Source organism: Myxocyprinus asiaticus, chromosome 17 (genome assembly GCF_019703515.2).
Source record: "Myxocyprinus asiaticus isolate MX2 ecotype Aquarium Trade chromosome 17, UBuf_Myxa_2, whole genome shotgun sequence".
NCBI classification, from domain to species: domain Eukaryota; kingdom Metazoa; phylum Chordata; class Actinopteri; order Cypriniformes; family Catostomidae; genus Myxocyprinus; species Myxocyprinus asiaticus.
Window position 1 is genome coordinate 15,122,628 of NC_059360.1, and position 15,249 is coordinate 15,137,876.

The 15,249-nt window shown below is 38.2% G+C and overlaps 1 protein-coding gene across 5 annotated transcripts in view; it reads right to left on the bottom strand.

Moving 5' to 3' along the window:
* LOC127454856 (kinectin-like) overlaps nt 1-15,249 on the bottom strand; it is a 74,436-nt gene that overhangs the window by 40,312 nt on the left and 18,875 nt on the right. For 4 of the 5 annotated variants that reach the window (XM_051722328.1, XM_051722329.1, XM_051722332.1 and 1 more), the window contains exons 2-9: nt 11,628-12,238; nt 8,912-9,094; nt 8,548-8,697; nt 8,138-8,268; nt 7,911-8,024; nt 1,815-1,937; nt 1,550-1,662; nt 612-756 (exon numbers count right to left, since the gene is read on the bottom strand). In XM_051722328.1, coding sequence (XP_051578288.1) covers nt 612-756; nt 1,550-1,662; nt 1,815-1,937; nt 7,911-8,024; nt 8,138-8,268; nt 8,548-8,697; nt 8,912-9,094; nt 11,628-12,237 — 1,569 coding nt within the window. In that variant the 5' untranslated portion in view covers nt 12,238. The remainder of the gene's footprint in view (nt 1-611; nt 757-1,549; nt 1,663-1,814; nt 1,938-7,910; nt 8,025-8,137; nt 8,269-8,547; nt 8,698-8,911; nt 9,095-11,627; nt 12,239-15,249) is intronic. The other variant, XM_051722330.1, reaches the window with a different exon arrangement.

Consider the following 15,249-nt stretch of genomic DNA (forward strand, 5'->3'; position numbering starts at 1 on the left):
AACTTCCACTTAGACGTTTGGTCAAAGTCCCACTTAGACTTTTGGAAATGTTTTAGGTTACTTGAATTGGTGCTATTTTAGTACATTTCTATCTTTATTCTGTAGAAGGCTTTTTTTTTTGTGGAAAATGTTAAAGCATTATATTGTTACATATTGTTTTGTTTTCTTTCCTAAGATGGAAATAAATGCATTTTGACAGGAAAATAAGTATATGTAGTGTCAAATTTCAGCACTTTCAAAATATGCGATTAATCGCGATTAACTAAAATCGACTGACAGCACTAAGCAAAATACAAAACAGAACAGAACAGCAACAACAAAAAAAATAATAGAATATTAGATATAGTCCATTTCTTTTGATGTTAAATAATATGATGTTTGGACTACTTTTATGGTGCTTTTAATGTGTTTTTTTCCCTTTTTGGAGCTTGACAGCACCTAGTCACTATGAACGGCCATTGTATGAAAACATTGTTATGACATGCGACATAAGGAATAGTAAATGATGACCAAATATTTTTTTTTTTTTTTTACTGTTTGGGTGAACTAGTCCTTAGAAATGAGAATGAGAGACGATGTAATGAAGTGTACTGAATGGGTGTGATGGGCACCTCCAGCTGGGACACATTCTGCTTATAGTTGACTTCAAGACTCTTCCGCTGTAACTCTTCCTGCTGCAGCTTGTTTTTGGTGTCTGCCAGCTCTTTCATCAGACCATTGCATTCAGAACGCAGTTTATTCAGCTCAGATGACTGCCTAAAAACACACACACACACACACACACACACACACACACACACGCACATTCATGTAAACTATCGATGCTTGCAAAAGCATTATGAAACCTTTCCCAGTGGTTTCACCAATACTGAGACTTCAGTGTCCTGCAAACGCCACGTGTCGAAATATGAGCACTAGGAAGGAGTGATAAATAGCCAATATTTACAACATTTTCAATATAATTTTGTTGGTGATATAAATTAATCAACATTTTCAATAATGTTGAAATTTGAAATAATGTTTTTTTTTTTTTAAAGTGCTTTTTTATTTGGCCATTAAGTTTCCTAAAGACTTTGCCAGTAGGCCAGATACGACTGATACAACAATTTGTTAGCATCATCACTTCAAAAATGTTTATGAAAGTCCATGTGTGGCATTTTACATTATAAAATTAGATCTTGACAAACAGTGCTGTTTATTACTATATACCGTTATAGAAATAAAATATGATAAAGTATCTTTGTGTTTATTTAGTGAAAACTGTATGGAATATATGCCTTGATTATGTTTAACTAGAGTGTTACTGGATTTCTAGTTTTGCATTAAACAATTTTAATCTAATTGGCAACAATGTCTGTTTGGTCAAAATTAAGGTTTCAATTTTCAGAGAAAAAAGATTTTACCTTTAAAAGCCATTTTAGAGCAAACAGATATATAAAATATTGTTACAAAGCTGAAAAATATAGAGATATTATAATTGTTTAGCTCTACCACCAGTAATGTGCACTTTAACAGCAATGGTGAGTATGAGGAAGTTGATGGGACTCACTTGGTCTCCATCTGGTTGGTGGTTGAGCATCTTTCCACAGCATCTCTCAGAATGCCGTTCTCCTGCTGTAGTCGAGCGATTTGACCCTCCAGCTGTTCTCTTAACTGCTGGAACTGCAGAGAGAAGGTACACTTTTCTGTAAAAGTTATCATGCATAAACAACACCTCCTTATGTATCTTTCATGACATGCATTGTAAGATCTGGTCCATTAATATGTCATTTCTCCTCTGCGGGACAGCCTCATCAGTTACTGATTTTGATTACCTTAATCTGCATCTCCTGATAGCTCTGAGCTTTAGCCTGCATTATGTCTTTCTCTCTGGTGACACGCTGTTCATGCAGCAGAGACTCCACGCGGCCAGTCTTCTGCTTCTCAGCCTGCAGTTCCTGAAGTTATCATTCAATAAATTACTGCCATGCTCATCACACACAAAAGCTAACAGTGCTAATATTTATTAGTGAAAGACCGATATATTGGCCAATATTGAGATTATTGTCATCAGCAGATAACTGTGCATTTGAGAAAAGTGGACATTTCAACTAGTCACTTCCAAAATCTACCAATCAGTTTGTCAATGGATAGTGCACATTTTCTGTTTTCATTTTAAAAAAATAAATTTAAAAAATTTATTTTATTTTTATTTATTTTATTTTATTTTTTGGATTTTCTCCCCTTTTCTCCCCAATTTGGCATGCCCAATTCCCAATGCACTCTAAATTCTCATGGTGGCGTAGTGACTCACCTCAATCTGGGTGGCAGAGGACAAATCTCAGTTGCCTCAGCGTCTGAGACCGTCAATCCACGCATCTTATCTTGAGCGCGTTACCGCGGAGACATAGCACGCGTGGAGGCTTCACGCTATTCTCCGCAGCATTCACGCACAACTGATCAAGCGCCCCACCGAGAGCGAGAACCACATTATAGCGATCACGAGGAGGTTAACCCGACCCAACGTAACTCTACCCACCCTAGCAACCGGGCCAATTGGTTACTTAGGAAATCTGACTGGAGTCACTCAGCACGCCCTGGATTCGAATGTGCGACTCCAGGTGTAATAGTCAGCGTCTTAACTTGCTGAGCTACCCAGGCCCCATTTAAACAAATTTTTTGGAAAGTTTTGTAAATATCATGCAGGGAACAGAACCATAAAGATTTTACTGATTTCACTTCCAATTCAATTAACGATACTTTTAGTACTTTTGAGGAAGAAATATTTGGATTTACTGCCCTCAGCAGCCTGTTTTCCCATTGATAAGAAGATGGGAGTCTTGCAAAAGGTGCGTTTACACACTTTAAAGGTATTTTATTCATTCATTTATTTTTATAAAATACTTATTACAACAAAATTAATAAATTTTTTAAATGCCCAATGTGGCGCAAGCTGATAGATTCTTGTTATCTGTTAGCCAATCATCTCGCTCACATGTGACATTTTAAGCCAATCAGCTCGCAATGTGTAAGCTGATTGGTCCTTTGACTTGTAATCAGGTAGCAAAATCAACTTGCGTCTCTCTTTTTCTAACATTTAAATGATGTTGTTTTGACGTATTTCCTACTGAAACAGGAAGTGGGGGCGGGGCATGTTGAACGACTCTTCCCATTTTTAAAAGTAGCCAATAGGCTTTAGTTTACAGACAGACACCCACACAGCCCTTTCCACCATGCTGCTCATGCCAGAGCCACTTACAGGGGAAACATGAGAAGCGATCTCAATACTGGCCAGCTTTTCCACTGATTTTTAGAACCAATCGATGATCTGACAGCATTAATCCATAACCAGCCCATAAACGCACACACGGCACATCACAGTCTTTGCTTTCGATGAGGCTGGGGCCATTTTGCAAGATGAATGACAAACAAGTGAGTAAAAGATAATATATATGCTTTGAATCACAATACAATAGGCATTAAGAATAAAGACCACTTCCTGGTGCTCTACACCCCTTAAGCTGCCCATAAAATATAAAGAAACTCCAGCAAGTTCTCTCGCGTCCAGCTCCCACGCTGGCGCATCCCATTCACAAGTGAACATTCCTATGCCCTATTCCCTTTGAAGACAATTACCCTCCACTGTAAGAGCTTCAGATGGCTGAAATGTGATAAAGTTCAGTCAGAACTCACTTTTTAAGTGATTCTAACTGGAAAATCTGTTTGGAACAACCCTAGGGCATGGATTGTGCTCCCCTCGAAGTGCCCTGCGAAGGCATTATCAGCTCTCAGAGTCTTTTTGTCAACGTTTAGAAGTACACTACCATAAAGATGACCTTAAAAGCCTGTAGATATGGACTAAAACCAGCAAAACAATCATTTTGATTTCATGGGGCCTTTAAAATAACAAAAGAAGGTCTCAAAACAAATTAGCGCCCCCAAAAATTTTAAATAAAAATAAAATGTCCTTCACATAGCACATAAATGGACAAGTCATTTATCAAATGAAAGCACTCACTCTCAGAAATGTGACTGTACAGTTAATTTTGTTGCCCTAATATCACAGTTCGAACAATTTTCAAAAGAATAAAAAAATAAAATGTGATTCCTGTAAGTGATCAAATGCAAATGTTTCTTTTATGCTCCAATAACTTCTGCTGCAAGCCCCAAACAGCACCCAAAAAAAATTCTGCTTTTACTTTATGAAGTTCTCTATTAAAAAAATAAATAAAATAAATAAATAAATAAATAAATAAATAAAAAATACCCATGGTTTACTTGTCCGTGAGCTTGCTTTGCTAAATAATCCAATGTTATATCTTAAATGATCAGAACAAAATATGCCACCCAGAAGGAAAAGCATGCAAAACAAATCATCAGAAAATATGTTTTCGACTACTGATGATAAAATGTTTTATATCATCGCAAAGGGGAGCATCTCAGCTTTTTAATGACACCTAGATTGAGAGAGACTGCATAAGAAAAGTTGGTCCCCCTTTATAGAGTTGAAGTCAGAAGTTTACATACACTTTAGCCAAATACATTTAAAATCAGTTTTTCACAATTCCTGACATTTAATTGTAGAAAACATTCCCTGTCTTAGGTCAGTTAGGATCACTACTTTATTTTAAGTTGCTGGAATTTTGGCCCATTCCTCCAGACAGAACTCGTGTAACTGAGTCAGGTTTGTAGGCCTCCTTGCTCGCACAGGCTCTTTTAGTTCTGCCCACAAATTTTCTACTGGACTGAGGTCAGGGCTTTGTGCTGGCCACTCCAATACCTTGACTTTGTTGTCCTTAAGCCATTTTGCCACAACTACAGAGGTATGCTTGGGACCATTGTCCATTTGGAAGACCCATTTGCAACCAAGCTTTAACTTTCTGGCTGATGTCTTAAGATGTTTCTTCAATATATCCACATACATTTTCCTTCCTCATGATGCCATCTATTTTGTTAGGTGCACCAGTCCCTCTTGCAGCAAAGCACCCCAACAACATGACGCTGCCACCCCCATGCTTCACAGTTGAGATGGTGTTCTTCGGCTTGTAAGCCTCAACCTTTTTCCTCAAAACATAACGATGGTCATTATGGCCAAACAGTTCAAGTTTTGTTTCATCAGACCAGAGGACATTTCTCCAAAAAGTAAGATCTTTGTCCCCATGTGCACTTGCAAACTGTAGTCTGGCTTTTTTATGGTGGTTTTGGAGCAGTGGCTTCTTCCTTGCTCAGCAGCCTTTCAGGTTATGTCGATATAGGACTCGTTTTACTGTGGATATAGATACTTGTCTACCTGTATCCACCAGCATCTTCACAAGGTCCTTTGCTGTTGTTCTGGGATTGATTTGCACATTTTACACAAAACTACATTCATCTCTAAGAGACAGAATGCATCTCCTTCCTGAGTGGTATATGGCTGCGTGGTCCCATCATGGTGTTTATTCTTGCGTACTATTGTTTGTACAGATGAACGTGGTACCTTCAGGCGTTTGGAAATTGCTCCCAAGGATGAACCAGACTTGTGGAGGTCCACACATTTTTTCTGAGGTGTTGGCTGATTTCTTTTGATTTTCCCATGATGTCAAGCAAAGAGGCACTGAGTTTGAAGGTAGGCCTTAAAATAAAGTTGTGCTCAAAAGTTTGCATACCCTGGCAGAAATTGTGAAATTTTGGCATTGATTTTGAAAATATGACTGATCATGCAAAAACAACTTTTTTAAGGATAGTGATCATATGAAGCCATTTATTATCACATAGTTGTTTGGCTCCTTTTTGTAAACCATAACAATAACAGAAATCACCCAAATGGCCCTGATCAAAAGTTGACATACCCTTGAATGTTTGGCCTTGTTACAGACAACAAGGTGACACACACGTTTAAATGGCAATTAAAAGTTAATTTCCCACACCTGTGGCTTTTTAAATTGCAATTAGTGTCTGTGTATAAATAGTCAATGAGTTTGATAGCTCCCATGTTGATGCACTGAGCAGCTTAGATACTAAGCCATGGGGAGTGGAAAAGAACTGTCAAAAGACCTGCATAACAAGGTAATGGAACTTTATGAAGATGGAAAAGGATATAAAAAGATATCCAAAGCCTTGAAAATGCCAGTCAGTACTGTTCAATCACTTATTAAGAAGTGGAAAATTCGGGGATCTCTTGATACCAAGCCAAGGTCAGGTAGAACAAGAAAGATTTCAGCCACAACTGCCATAAGAATTCTTTGGGATACAAAGAAAAACCCACAGGTAACCTCAGGAAAAATACCGGCTGCTCTGGAAAAAGACGGTGTGGTTGTTTCAAGGAGCACAATACAATGATACTTGAACAAAAATGAGCTGCATGGTCGAGTTGCCAGATAGAAGCCTTTACTGCACCAATGCCACAAAAAAGCCCGGTTACAATATGCCCGACAACACCTTGACATGCCTCACAGCTTCTGGCACACTGTAATTTGGATTGATGAGACCAAAATAGAGCTTTATGGTCATAACCATAAGCGCTATGTTTGGAGAGGGGTCAACAAGGCCTATAGTGAAAAGAATACCAACCCCACTGTGAAGCATGGTGGTTGCTCACTGATGTTTTGGGGGTGTGTGAGCTCTACAGGCACGGGGAATCTTGTGAAAATTGATGGCAATATGAATGCAGCATGTTATCAGAAAATACTGGCAGACAATTTGTATTCTTCTGCACGAAAGCTGCACATGGGACGCTCTTGGACTTTCCAGCATGACAATGAGCACAAGGCCAAGTTGACCCTCCAGTGGTTACAGCAGAAATAGGTGAAGGTTCTGGAGTGGCCATCACAGTCTCCTAACCTTAATATCATCGAGCCACTCTGGGGAGATCTCAAAAGTGCGGTTCATGAAAGACAACCAAAGACTTTGCATGACCTGGAGGCATTTTGCCAAGACGAATGGGCAGCTATACCACCTGCAAGAATTTGGGGCATCATAGACAACTATTACAAAAGACTGCACGCTGTCATTGATGCTAAAGGGGGCAATACACAGTATTAGGAACTAAGGGTATGCAGACTTTTGAACAGGGGACATTTCATTTTTTTCTTTGTTGCCATATTTTGTTTTATGATTGTGCTATTTCTTAAAACCTACAGTTGAATATGAATCCCATAAGAAATAAAAGAAATGTGTTTTGCCTGCTCACTCATGTTTTCTTTAAAAATGGTACATATATTACCAATTCTCCAAGGGTATGCAAACTTTTGAGCACAACTGTACATCCACAGGTACACCTTCAAATTAGTACACCTCCTATCAGAAACTAACTGGCTATCTGTCTAAAGGCTTGACATCATTTTCTGGAATTTTCCAAGCTGCTTAAAGGCAGTTAACTTAGTGTATCTAAACTTCTGACCCACTGGAATTGTGATATTGTCAATTAAAAGTGAAACAATCTGTCTGTAAACAATTGCTGGAAAAATTACTCGTGTCATGCACAAAATAGATGTCTTAAATGACTTGCCAAAACTATAGTTTGCTAATATTAAATCTGTGGAGTGGTTAAAAAATTAGTTTTAATGATGTCAGCCTAAGTGTATGTAAACTTCTGACTTCAACTGTATTAGGTGTCTTTAACTACAATGGACTAACATTGAAATACATACAATACAATGTACTTATTGTGTAACTATATGTTGTTCTGCAAAATTCTCACAGGATTCACATTTTCTGCTACTGAGCTTGAGGTATGGGTAGGTTCAGGGTTAAGGTTTAGGGTAGGGTTAGGGGTAAGGTTAACAGTGTAACTAAAGATGTAATAACATACAGAAACTTTAAATGTAAGTACATTGCAATGACATGTATGCACATAATGTGTACATTGTATGCAATGCTTAAGTACATAGTTAAAGACTAATATAGACCTAATATAAAGTGGGTCCGAGAAGTTTATAAGAGAAGTTGCTAACCAGGCTGAGCTGTTTGACTTTGCCCTTGGCAATGGATGCCTCCTCCTGTAGTGTGCTCAAAAGACGATCTTTCTCTGCTAGCTGCTGAGCTGAGGGCTCAAACTTAGCAGCAGACTGTGAAAGCAAAATCAGAAAAATCAGAAACTTGATGACTCAAATTTAGTGTTTTCTGCAATTAATATGCATCGGTTCAATAATAAAAGTTTAAGTGAGCTTCATCCTCTAACCTTATACCAGGTGTCAAGCGCATTGGGACTCTTGTCTCGGAGCACCGAGACCAGACTGACCACATCGGAGTCTGACAGCACCAGACCACTCAAACTGGCCAACAGCTCCTTCAGCTTCACCTCCGAGTTCTCTGCACAAAAACACACGTCAGCTGACAATCAGACCACATTGTGATTATTTTAGTACATAATTGATTGCAATCATTCCAAACTCCAAATGCCCTCAGATCAATCAGTGACCAGCAATATACCAATGACATAGCACAAGATCTTGTTTAGAAAAATACAGGAGAGATGATGAAGAACAGGAAGACAGGCATTTTAAAGCAGGGGATCTATGAAATGTAATAAAGGAAACAGGAAGTGTGTCACTGGTTCAGGTTGATCTCTTTATTAAAAATGCCAAACACCTTTGTTGGTTTCACTCTTCTGTTTCTTGCTATGTTTGGTGGTAACAGGAGCAGAGGGCAGGGCCTCATTGTTTTGGTTGTTCTGGTGGTTGGTTGGGGCAGCGTCAGTCTGCGTGACCAGGGCTGAGGACTGGACATGTGCTTCATCCACTGAAACAAACATGTGACCATAAAATGTATTAATTAAAAGAGTTAGTTTGACAGTCCCTGGGCACTGTATGCTTGTTGCATGGGAAAGAGCAAAATTAACATTCTTTTTTTTTTCCTCTCTCTTTTTGCACTCTACAGAAGTAAGTCCTCAGATATTTGGAAAGAAGGCAAGTAAATTCCATTTTTGGGTGAACTATTCTTTTATGAAGCTTACCTGTGACAGCTGGTTCCACCTTCTGCTTTTTCTTCCTCCGCCCGCTGCCGCTAGAGGTGGTTGGTGGTGCTGCCATGGTAACAGGGGCGGCTCCATCCTGTGCTTTCACCTCTATGATCACAGGCTCCTCCTTCTTCACTGCAGGAGGGGACAGATCAGGCTGAATCTCAGGTGGATGCTCTTCTGTGTGACATGAGAAAAAAATTTGATCATCTTCAAAGAGAAAAATATGAAAAAAAAAATGTATCTACCAAGATCAGAAAATAAATTGAGTGTTTTAGACTTGTCGATTGTGATAATTGGCACTATACAAGATTAAAAAAAAAATTCCAAAGAAAATGTGATTGCTGCTTGCCCACGCAAGGATGATGCTAAGGTGACTTGGGTGGTAGTCAGGGTGTAATTATGCAGTTGGTATGTTAAAGGAATAGTTCACCCAAAAATGAAAATTCTCACATTCTTCTGCCAAACACAAATTAAGATTTTTAGAAGAATATTTCAATTCTTCCGGTCCTCACAATGAAAGTGAATGGGTGCCAAAAGTTTGACGCTCCAAAAAGCACAAAGGCAGCATAAAAGTAATCTATAAGACACCAGACATTAAATCCATATCTTCTGAAGTGATATTATATGTGTGGGTGAGAAACAGATCAATATTTAAGTCCATTTTTGCTAGAAATTCTTCTCCCTCCCTGTTCAGTATGCAAGAAGAATGTGAATCACCAAAAACACAAGAAGAATGTTAAAGTTTAAGTGGAGATTGACTGAACAGGGCAAAATTGACTAAAATATTGACCTGTTTCTCATCCACACCTATCAAATCGCTTCTGAAGACATTGATTTAACAACTGGAGTCATATGGATTACTTTTATGCTGACCTATGTGATTTTTGGAGCTTAAAAATGTTGGCACCCATTCGCTTGCATTGTATGGACCAAAAGAGCAGAGAAATTCTTATCCCATCAACGTGCGCTACCCGGACGGTTTTCGCGGTTGCGCGCTATCTCCACGTTTATATCTGCGTCTCCCGCTGAACAAGTTTATAAAATAGCCTTTGTGGAATTTTTACAAAACATTTTTTATATAATCTTTTTTTTTTTTGTGAACAGGGTGTGCAAAACCTACTACTTAACCCAGTAACATTTTGGAATTCAGTTGTTATTTATTAATATTATAAACCAATAATTATTTATTGTTGTCCAGTTTGTCATTATAATATGATACAGTATTACTATTTTTACTTTGAGGATTTGTTCCTGTCTTATTTACTTTCACCTGGAGCTTATATTCTGACACTGCAATGTATTGGTTCGCCATGTTGCAAAAGGCTGTATTTTTTGTAAGCATCACAGGCAACATTCGTAACAGTGCTGTAATAGAAAACAAACAATATGTGCCGGTCCTGCGTGAAACACTGAAGAAACAGCGAGACGCGGTGCAGCAGTCAAGGACGTTCGTCCAGCGCTTTTAAATAGGAAAACGCAAAAACACGCTCGGTGTGAACGGCCCCCCTTAAGCCCGGGCCCCGGACACAATGTCCAGTTGTCCCCCCTTATTGGCGGCTCTGCTGGTCACTATATCTGGCTCTGTGGGAATTTTTCCTCCGGTTTTATTGTTTAAATCCGTTAGATTTTAGAGTTAGATTGCTTTGAAAATAAAAAGCATGAACTGAGGTATCATTTAGTCAAGGTTTAAAGAAATATAGAGAACTCGTTCATAGCATATGCTTACAGGAGAACTTGTCGTGTGAACACCCAAGTAATTGACTATGTTTACATGGACACCAGAAAGTGGCTTATTGCTAGATAGCGCTGTATTGCGAGAAAGTAGCGTTCTGGTTTACATGCACATGTATACTCCCGTATACATGTGGCTCAGTTAGCAAACAGCTTTCCCCTTACTTAAAATGTAGAGTTCAAGCAAAATTGCTGCAAATTCGGCACTCATTATTTTCAAATGCAAATGAGCTTGTTATGCTTGTTATTCACTCCAAATGTTTGCCAGAAGACTGTAGCTCTTCAACAGTAGTAGTGAACTTGCAGCAAACACTGGCGACAATGAAGAGTTTGCCTCTGTTAATCTCTTAAATGGAGTAAGGAAGGAGTTACAGCAAAAACCCTGGAATAAACCATTTTCTTAAGTACATGTAAACATGGTCACTGTGAACAAGCTTCTCTAATAGCGCTCAAGAACATGCAATAGACGTCAAGATTTTCATTGATAAATGACTACATAGAATATGATGCACAAGCCACATGGACTGCTTTTATGATAATTTTGGGTCCTTATTTAAACTTTAAAGTGAGGCTCTGTCATTATATTGATAAGACAGACCGCAATAAACCTGAAAAAAAAATGCTATTCAGTTAATACTTGGTGTTAGGGGATAAAAAAACAATCTAAATATGAGCAATAGTATATAGTGCCTACTTTGTATATACAATTTGTATTAATCATTTTTTGTCCTTTTTGGTGATTGACATATCTTGGTCATCTTAAACTTGCATTGCATGGAATAGAGCAGCATACACATTCTTCATAACTTCTTCTTTTGTGTTCTATGGAGGAAAAAAGGACTGCTTTGGAACAACCAGGGTGAGTAAATGATGAAATAATTTATTTTTGGGGTGAACTATCCCTTTAAAAGGCATGTTTGTGGCCACATACACACCAACTGTTTGACACGCAGTCATATTTGAAGGTAAATCTACTTACCAGACTCACTCTTTTGCTTCTTGGCCTTCTTTTTGCTGGTAGTGTCAGTGGGGGCAGGGGGTGTGGCTTGAGGCTGCAGTGGGCTGGACTGCTTGGTCAGGGGGAGGGGTTGCTCTTTACGGACAGCAGGTTTGGAGCCATTGACTTCCGGTTCTTCAGAGACAGCAGGGGTAGGTGGGGTGATACGAGCAGGGAGGGCAACAGTTGGTGCAGATTTTGGCTTCTTCTCTTTCTTTTTTCTCTCTCTTATTCCAGACAGAGGCTCTGCCTGGACCGGATCAGCAACAGGTGGAGTCACAGGTACCGCCTCAGAATCGTCGTCATTTGAGGCCGGGCGAGTGGCATCAGATATATCGAAATCCTTTAGGTCTTCCTCTGACTCGCCGCCTCCACCCCCACCAGTCTCCTTCTTCTTGTTCTTCTTTTTCTCGCTCTTTTTACGTGTATCGGGTTTGGCGGGCGGCAGTTTAAGATCTTGTTTCTGACGAGCCAGAACCTCATCATAGGAAGTCTCTTTCATGAAGAGCCAGAAAAAAAGAAACATAAGAGCAATGACCAGCGACGGTGCCAGGATGAGGAGGTACTGGGAGTCAGCCACGTCCAGCGCCATTCTGGAGGAAGAGATGCATGTACAAATTAGAGATGTGCAAATCTACCCATTTTAAAAATAGACTAGTTCAGGGGTATTTAATTAAAGTTCCAAGAGGTCTGGGTCACTACATTTCCTTCCCAGCAAAAGGTGCAGACAATAAAAACTGTGCGTGTCAGTATGGCTATGAAATGACATAAAAAATGCAAATACATTTTTTTTATTATACCAAGTTGGCAGCAAAAGTATGTAAAAGAATAATAATAATAAAAAATAAAAACAGTCAAAATAGTCTCTTCAAAACTGCTTTGTCCAGTATAAACCAGGGGCAAGGATGAGGACAATGGGGGCCTGGAGACAGCCAAAAGTAGTGGGATCTGTGTGATCTTCCACCAAAAGATTAAAATATTTCATTGAGTTCATCAATTGAGTGCACTTGGATATGAATATTAAAAGATCAAATGTTTGTTTTGAAGGTGAGCAAAAGCACAAAATGGCTTTTTATTATTATTTACATTCAGATACATATGTATGAGGCATAGGAGGCCTTGTAACTGAGGAAAGATATTGTATGGGGGAATCAACGGTATCCCATTTAGAAAAAGTAAAAAAGTTGTGAAAAAAAAGGACCATTTTTAGGTTGCCCTTCAAGTGAGAATTTACATTACAACAGTACAGCTTAAAAACAATGTTTGCTTTAGTTAAGTAAAAATGGGTTGACTATCAAATAATGGAACTGTTCTCATAATCGGAGAACACTATTAGGCTTCTAACAATTAATTTCAATGTTTTGGTTGTATTTCCTTGACAACAATTCCAGAGATAAACAACAGCTGATTAATTTTCACAAAAATCAGAACCAAATCTTTTGTTTATTATGAAAGGCTCATAATTGGCTAATTAATGAGGCATGATTTAGAAGGATAAAAGCATTATAGTCTAAAGGTTGCACTACGTTAACTTGTCCTATCAAAAACCTGGCTGAGCTGAATCATAGTCAAATCAGACACATGGAAATAGTTTCACTTTGCTTCATTCTCATGTTCTGCAGTGTGTTTTAGCAAAAGATATTGCTGCATATTGTGCGTCTCCGCTGTGGTATTTTGTTAAAATATCCATGACTGCAACTCTACTTATGCCACGTCTTGTGTCTACTCATATTAATGCGAGGGAGAGAGAGGCAAGGCAATGTGTGCGGAGCAGGGAAATGGTATAAATGAAGCATGTTTGGTGCTAGAGAAAAAAATATTTGGAAATACAGGTTAGCGCCTCTACGGCCCTAAACGCTTGCAGTGTACACAGCTCTGTTGTTTTGTTGCACTGCTCACTTTAAGTGTAGAAGCGTTAAGACGGGGCAACCGTTGTTATGATGACTCGTGGTCTGGATGGAACCAATCCAAACTGAAACATTTAGGAGCCAAATGGCTGTTTTTATTTGCCCAAATGCAAAATTGCTCAATTTAGATGGTTGTTCAGAAGCAAAATAGAAAGCCGAAGACAGCTAATAACAGATAAATCGGTCGATAGTTCTAAAAATCAATTATATTATGTAAAAAAAATAAATAAAAAATAACCAGAAAAAAGCAAGATTTGGTACATAATTCTAGACTTTTAATTATAAGTAAGCCCGAAATACACCAGAGAGTCTTATTTTGAAATGCATGCACTCCCAGGTGCTTTCATAAACAGATAAGGTAAACAAAATGTCCACTCTTACAAATCACTTACAATGTAATACATTATAAACAATACAAAGTGAACAAAATGAGCAGTATTTCATCAACAGTAGAACATCAGCAACATCAGCAATCGCATGTTATAAATGTCCGGTGTTCCGGTAATCCAGTAGTCAGTAGTGAACTTATTGATGCAGCATCAGAAATTAATAGTAATTTGTAACATCTGATATATTTCTTCACATTGTATTGTAGGCCTGGATATACAGTGCATTCAGAAAGTATTCAGACCCTTTCATTTTTTCACATTCTGTTATGTTGCAGCCTTATGCTAAAATGCTTTATTTTATTTTTTTTCACATCAATCTACACTCCATACCCCATAATGACATAGCAAAAACCAGATTTTTGATACTTTGCAAATGTATTAAAAAGAAAAAAATGAAATCACATTGACATAAGTATTCAGACCCTTTGCTATGTCACTTGAAATTTAGCTCAGGTGCATCTCATTTCACTGGATCATCTTTGAGATGTTTCTACACTTTGATTGGAGTCCACCTGTGGCAAATTCAACTGAGTGGACATGATTTGGAAAGGCACACACCTGTCTATATAAGGTCTCACAGCTGAAAATGCTTAGAGCAAAAACCAAGCCATGAGGTCAAAGGAACTGCCTGCAGAGCTCAGAGACAGGACTGTGTTGAGGCACGTAAAACATTACTGCTGCATTGAAGGTTCCCAAGAGCACAGTGTGTCTGATTAATCGCTATTAATCATGGTACATTAAAACAAACATTAAAATATAAATCATAAATCAACAAATAATTTACTTTATACTTTGTCTAAAAGAACTTGAAAGAAATTGGTTAGTCATCATTTATTTTAATTATTTAAATATGTGCATGTTAAAATGTTGCATTTTTTACGGATAGAGTTAGACAATTTTTTACAGGTAGGCTATAAATCTTTGATACAAGTATATGTATACATAGCATAAAATCAGTGGACATGCTGTTGTACAAAATCTTCTGGTGTTTTCCAGTGGACTTAATGATAGGATCAAATGGGATTCAATTCATATAAAGCTTCACTGGCAAGAGAAAATTACCGTATTTTCCAAAATATAAGTCAAATTTTTTTTCATCATCTGAAAGGTCCTGCGACTTATAATCCGAAGCGTCTTATATACATAATTTATACCTAATTAATGTTGGCCGTTCAAACGCATGCACACTAAGCACATATGCTTACAAACAAATGAGAACATCAAATAGATGGTAGTAGTGATTTAAAAGGGCCAATTCAGAGTATTTTGCCTTTAAAAACTACTTTATGCAACCAGCTTAAATATTCT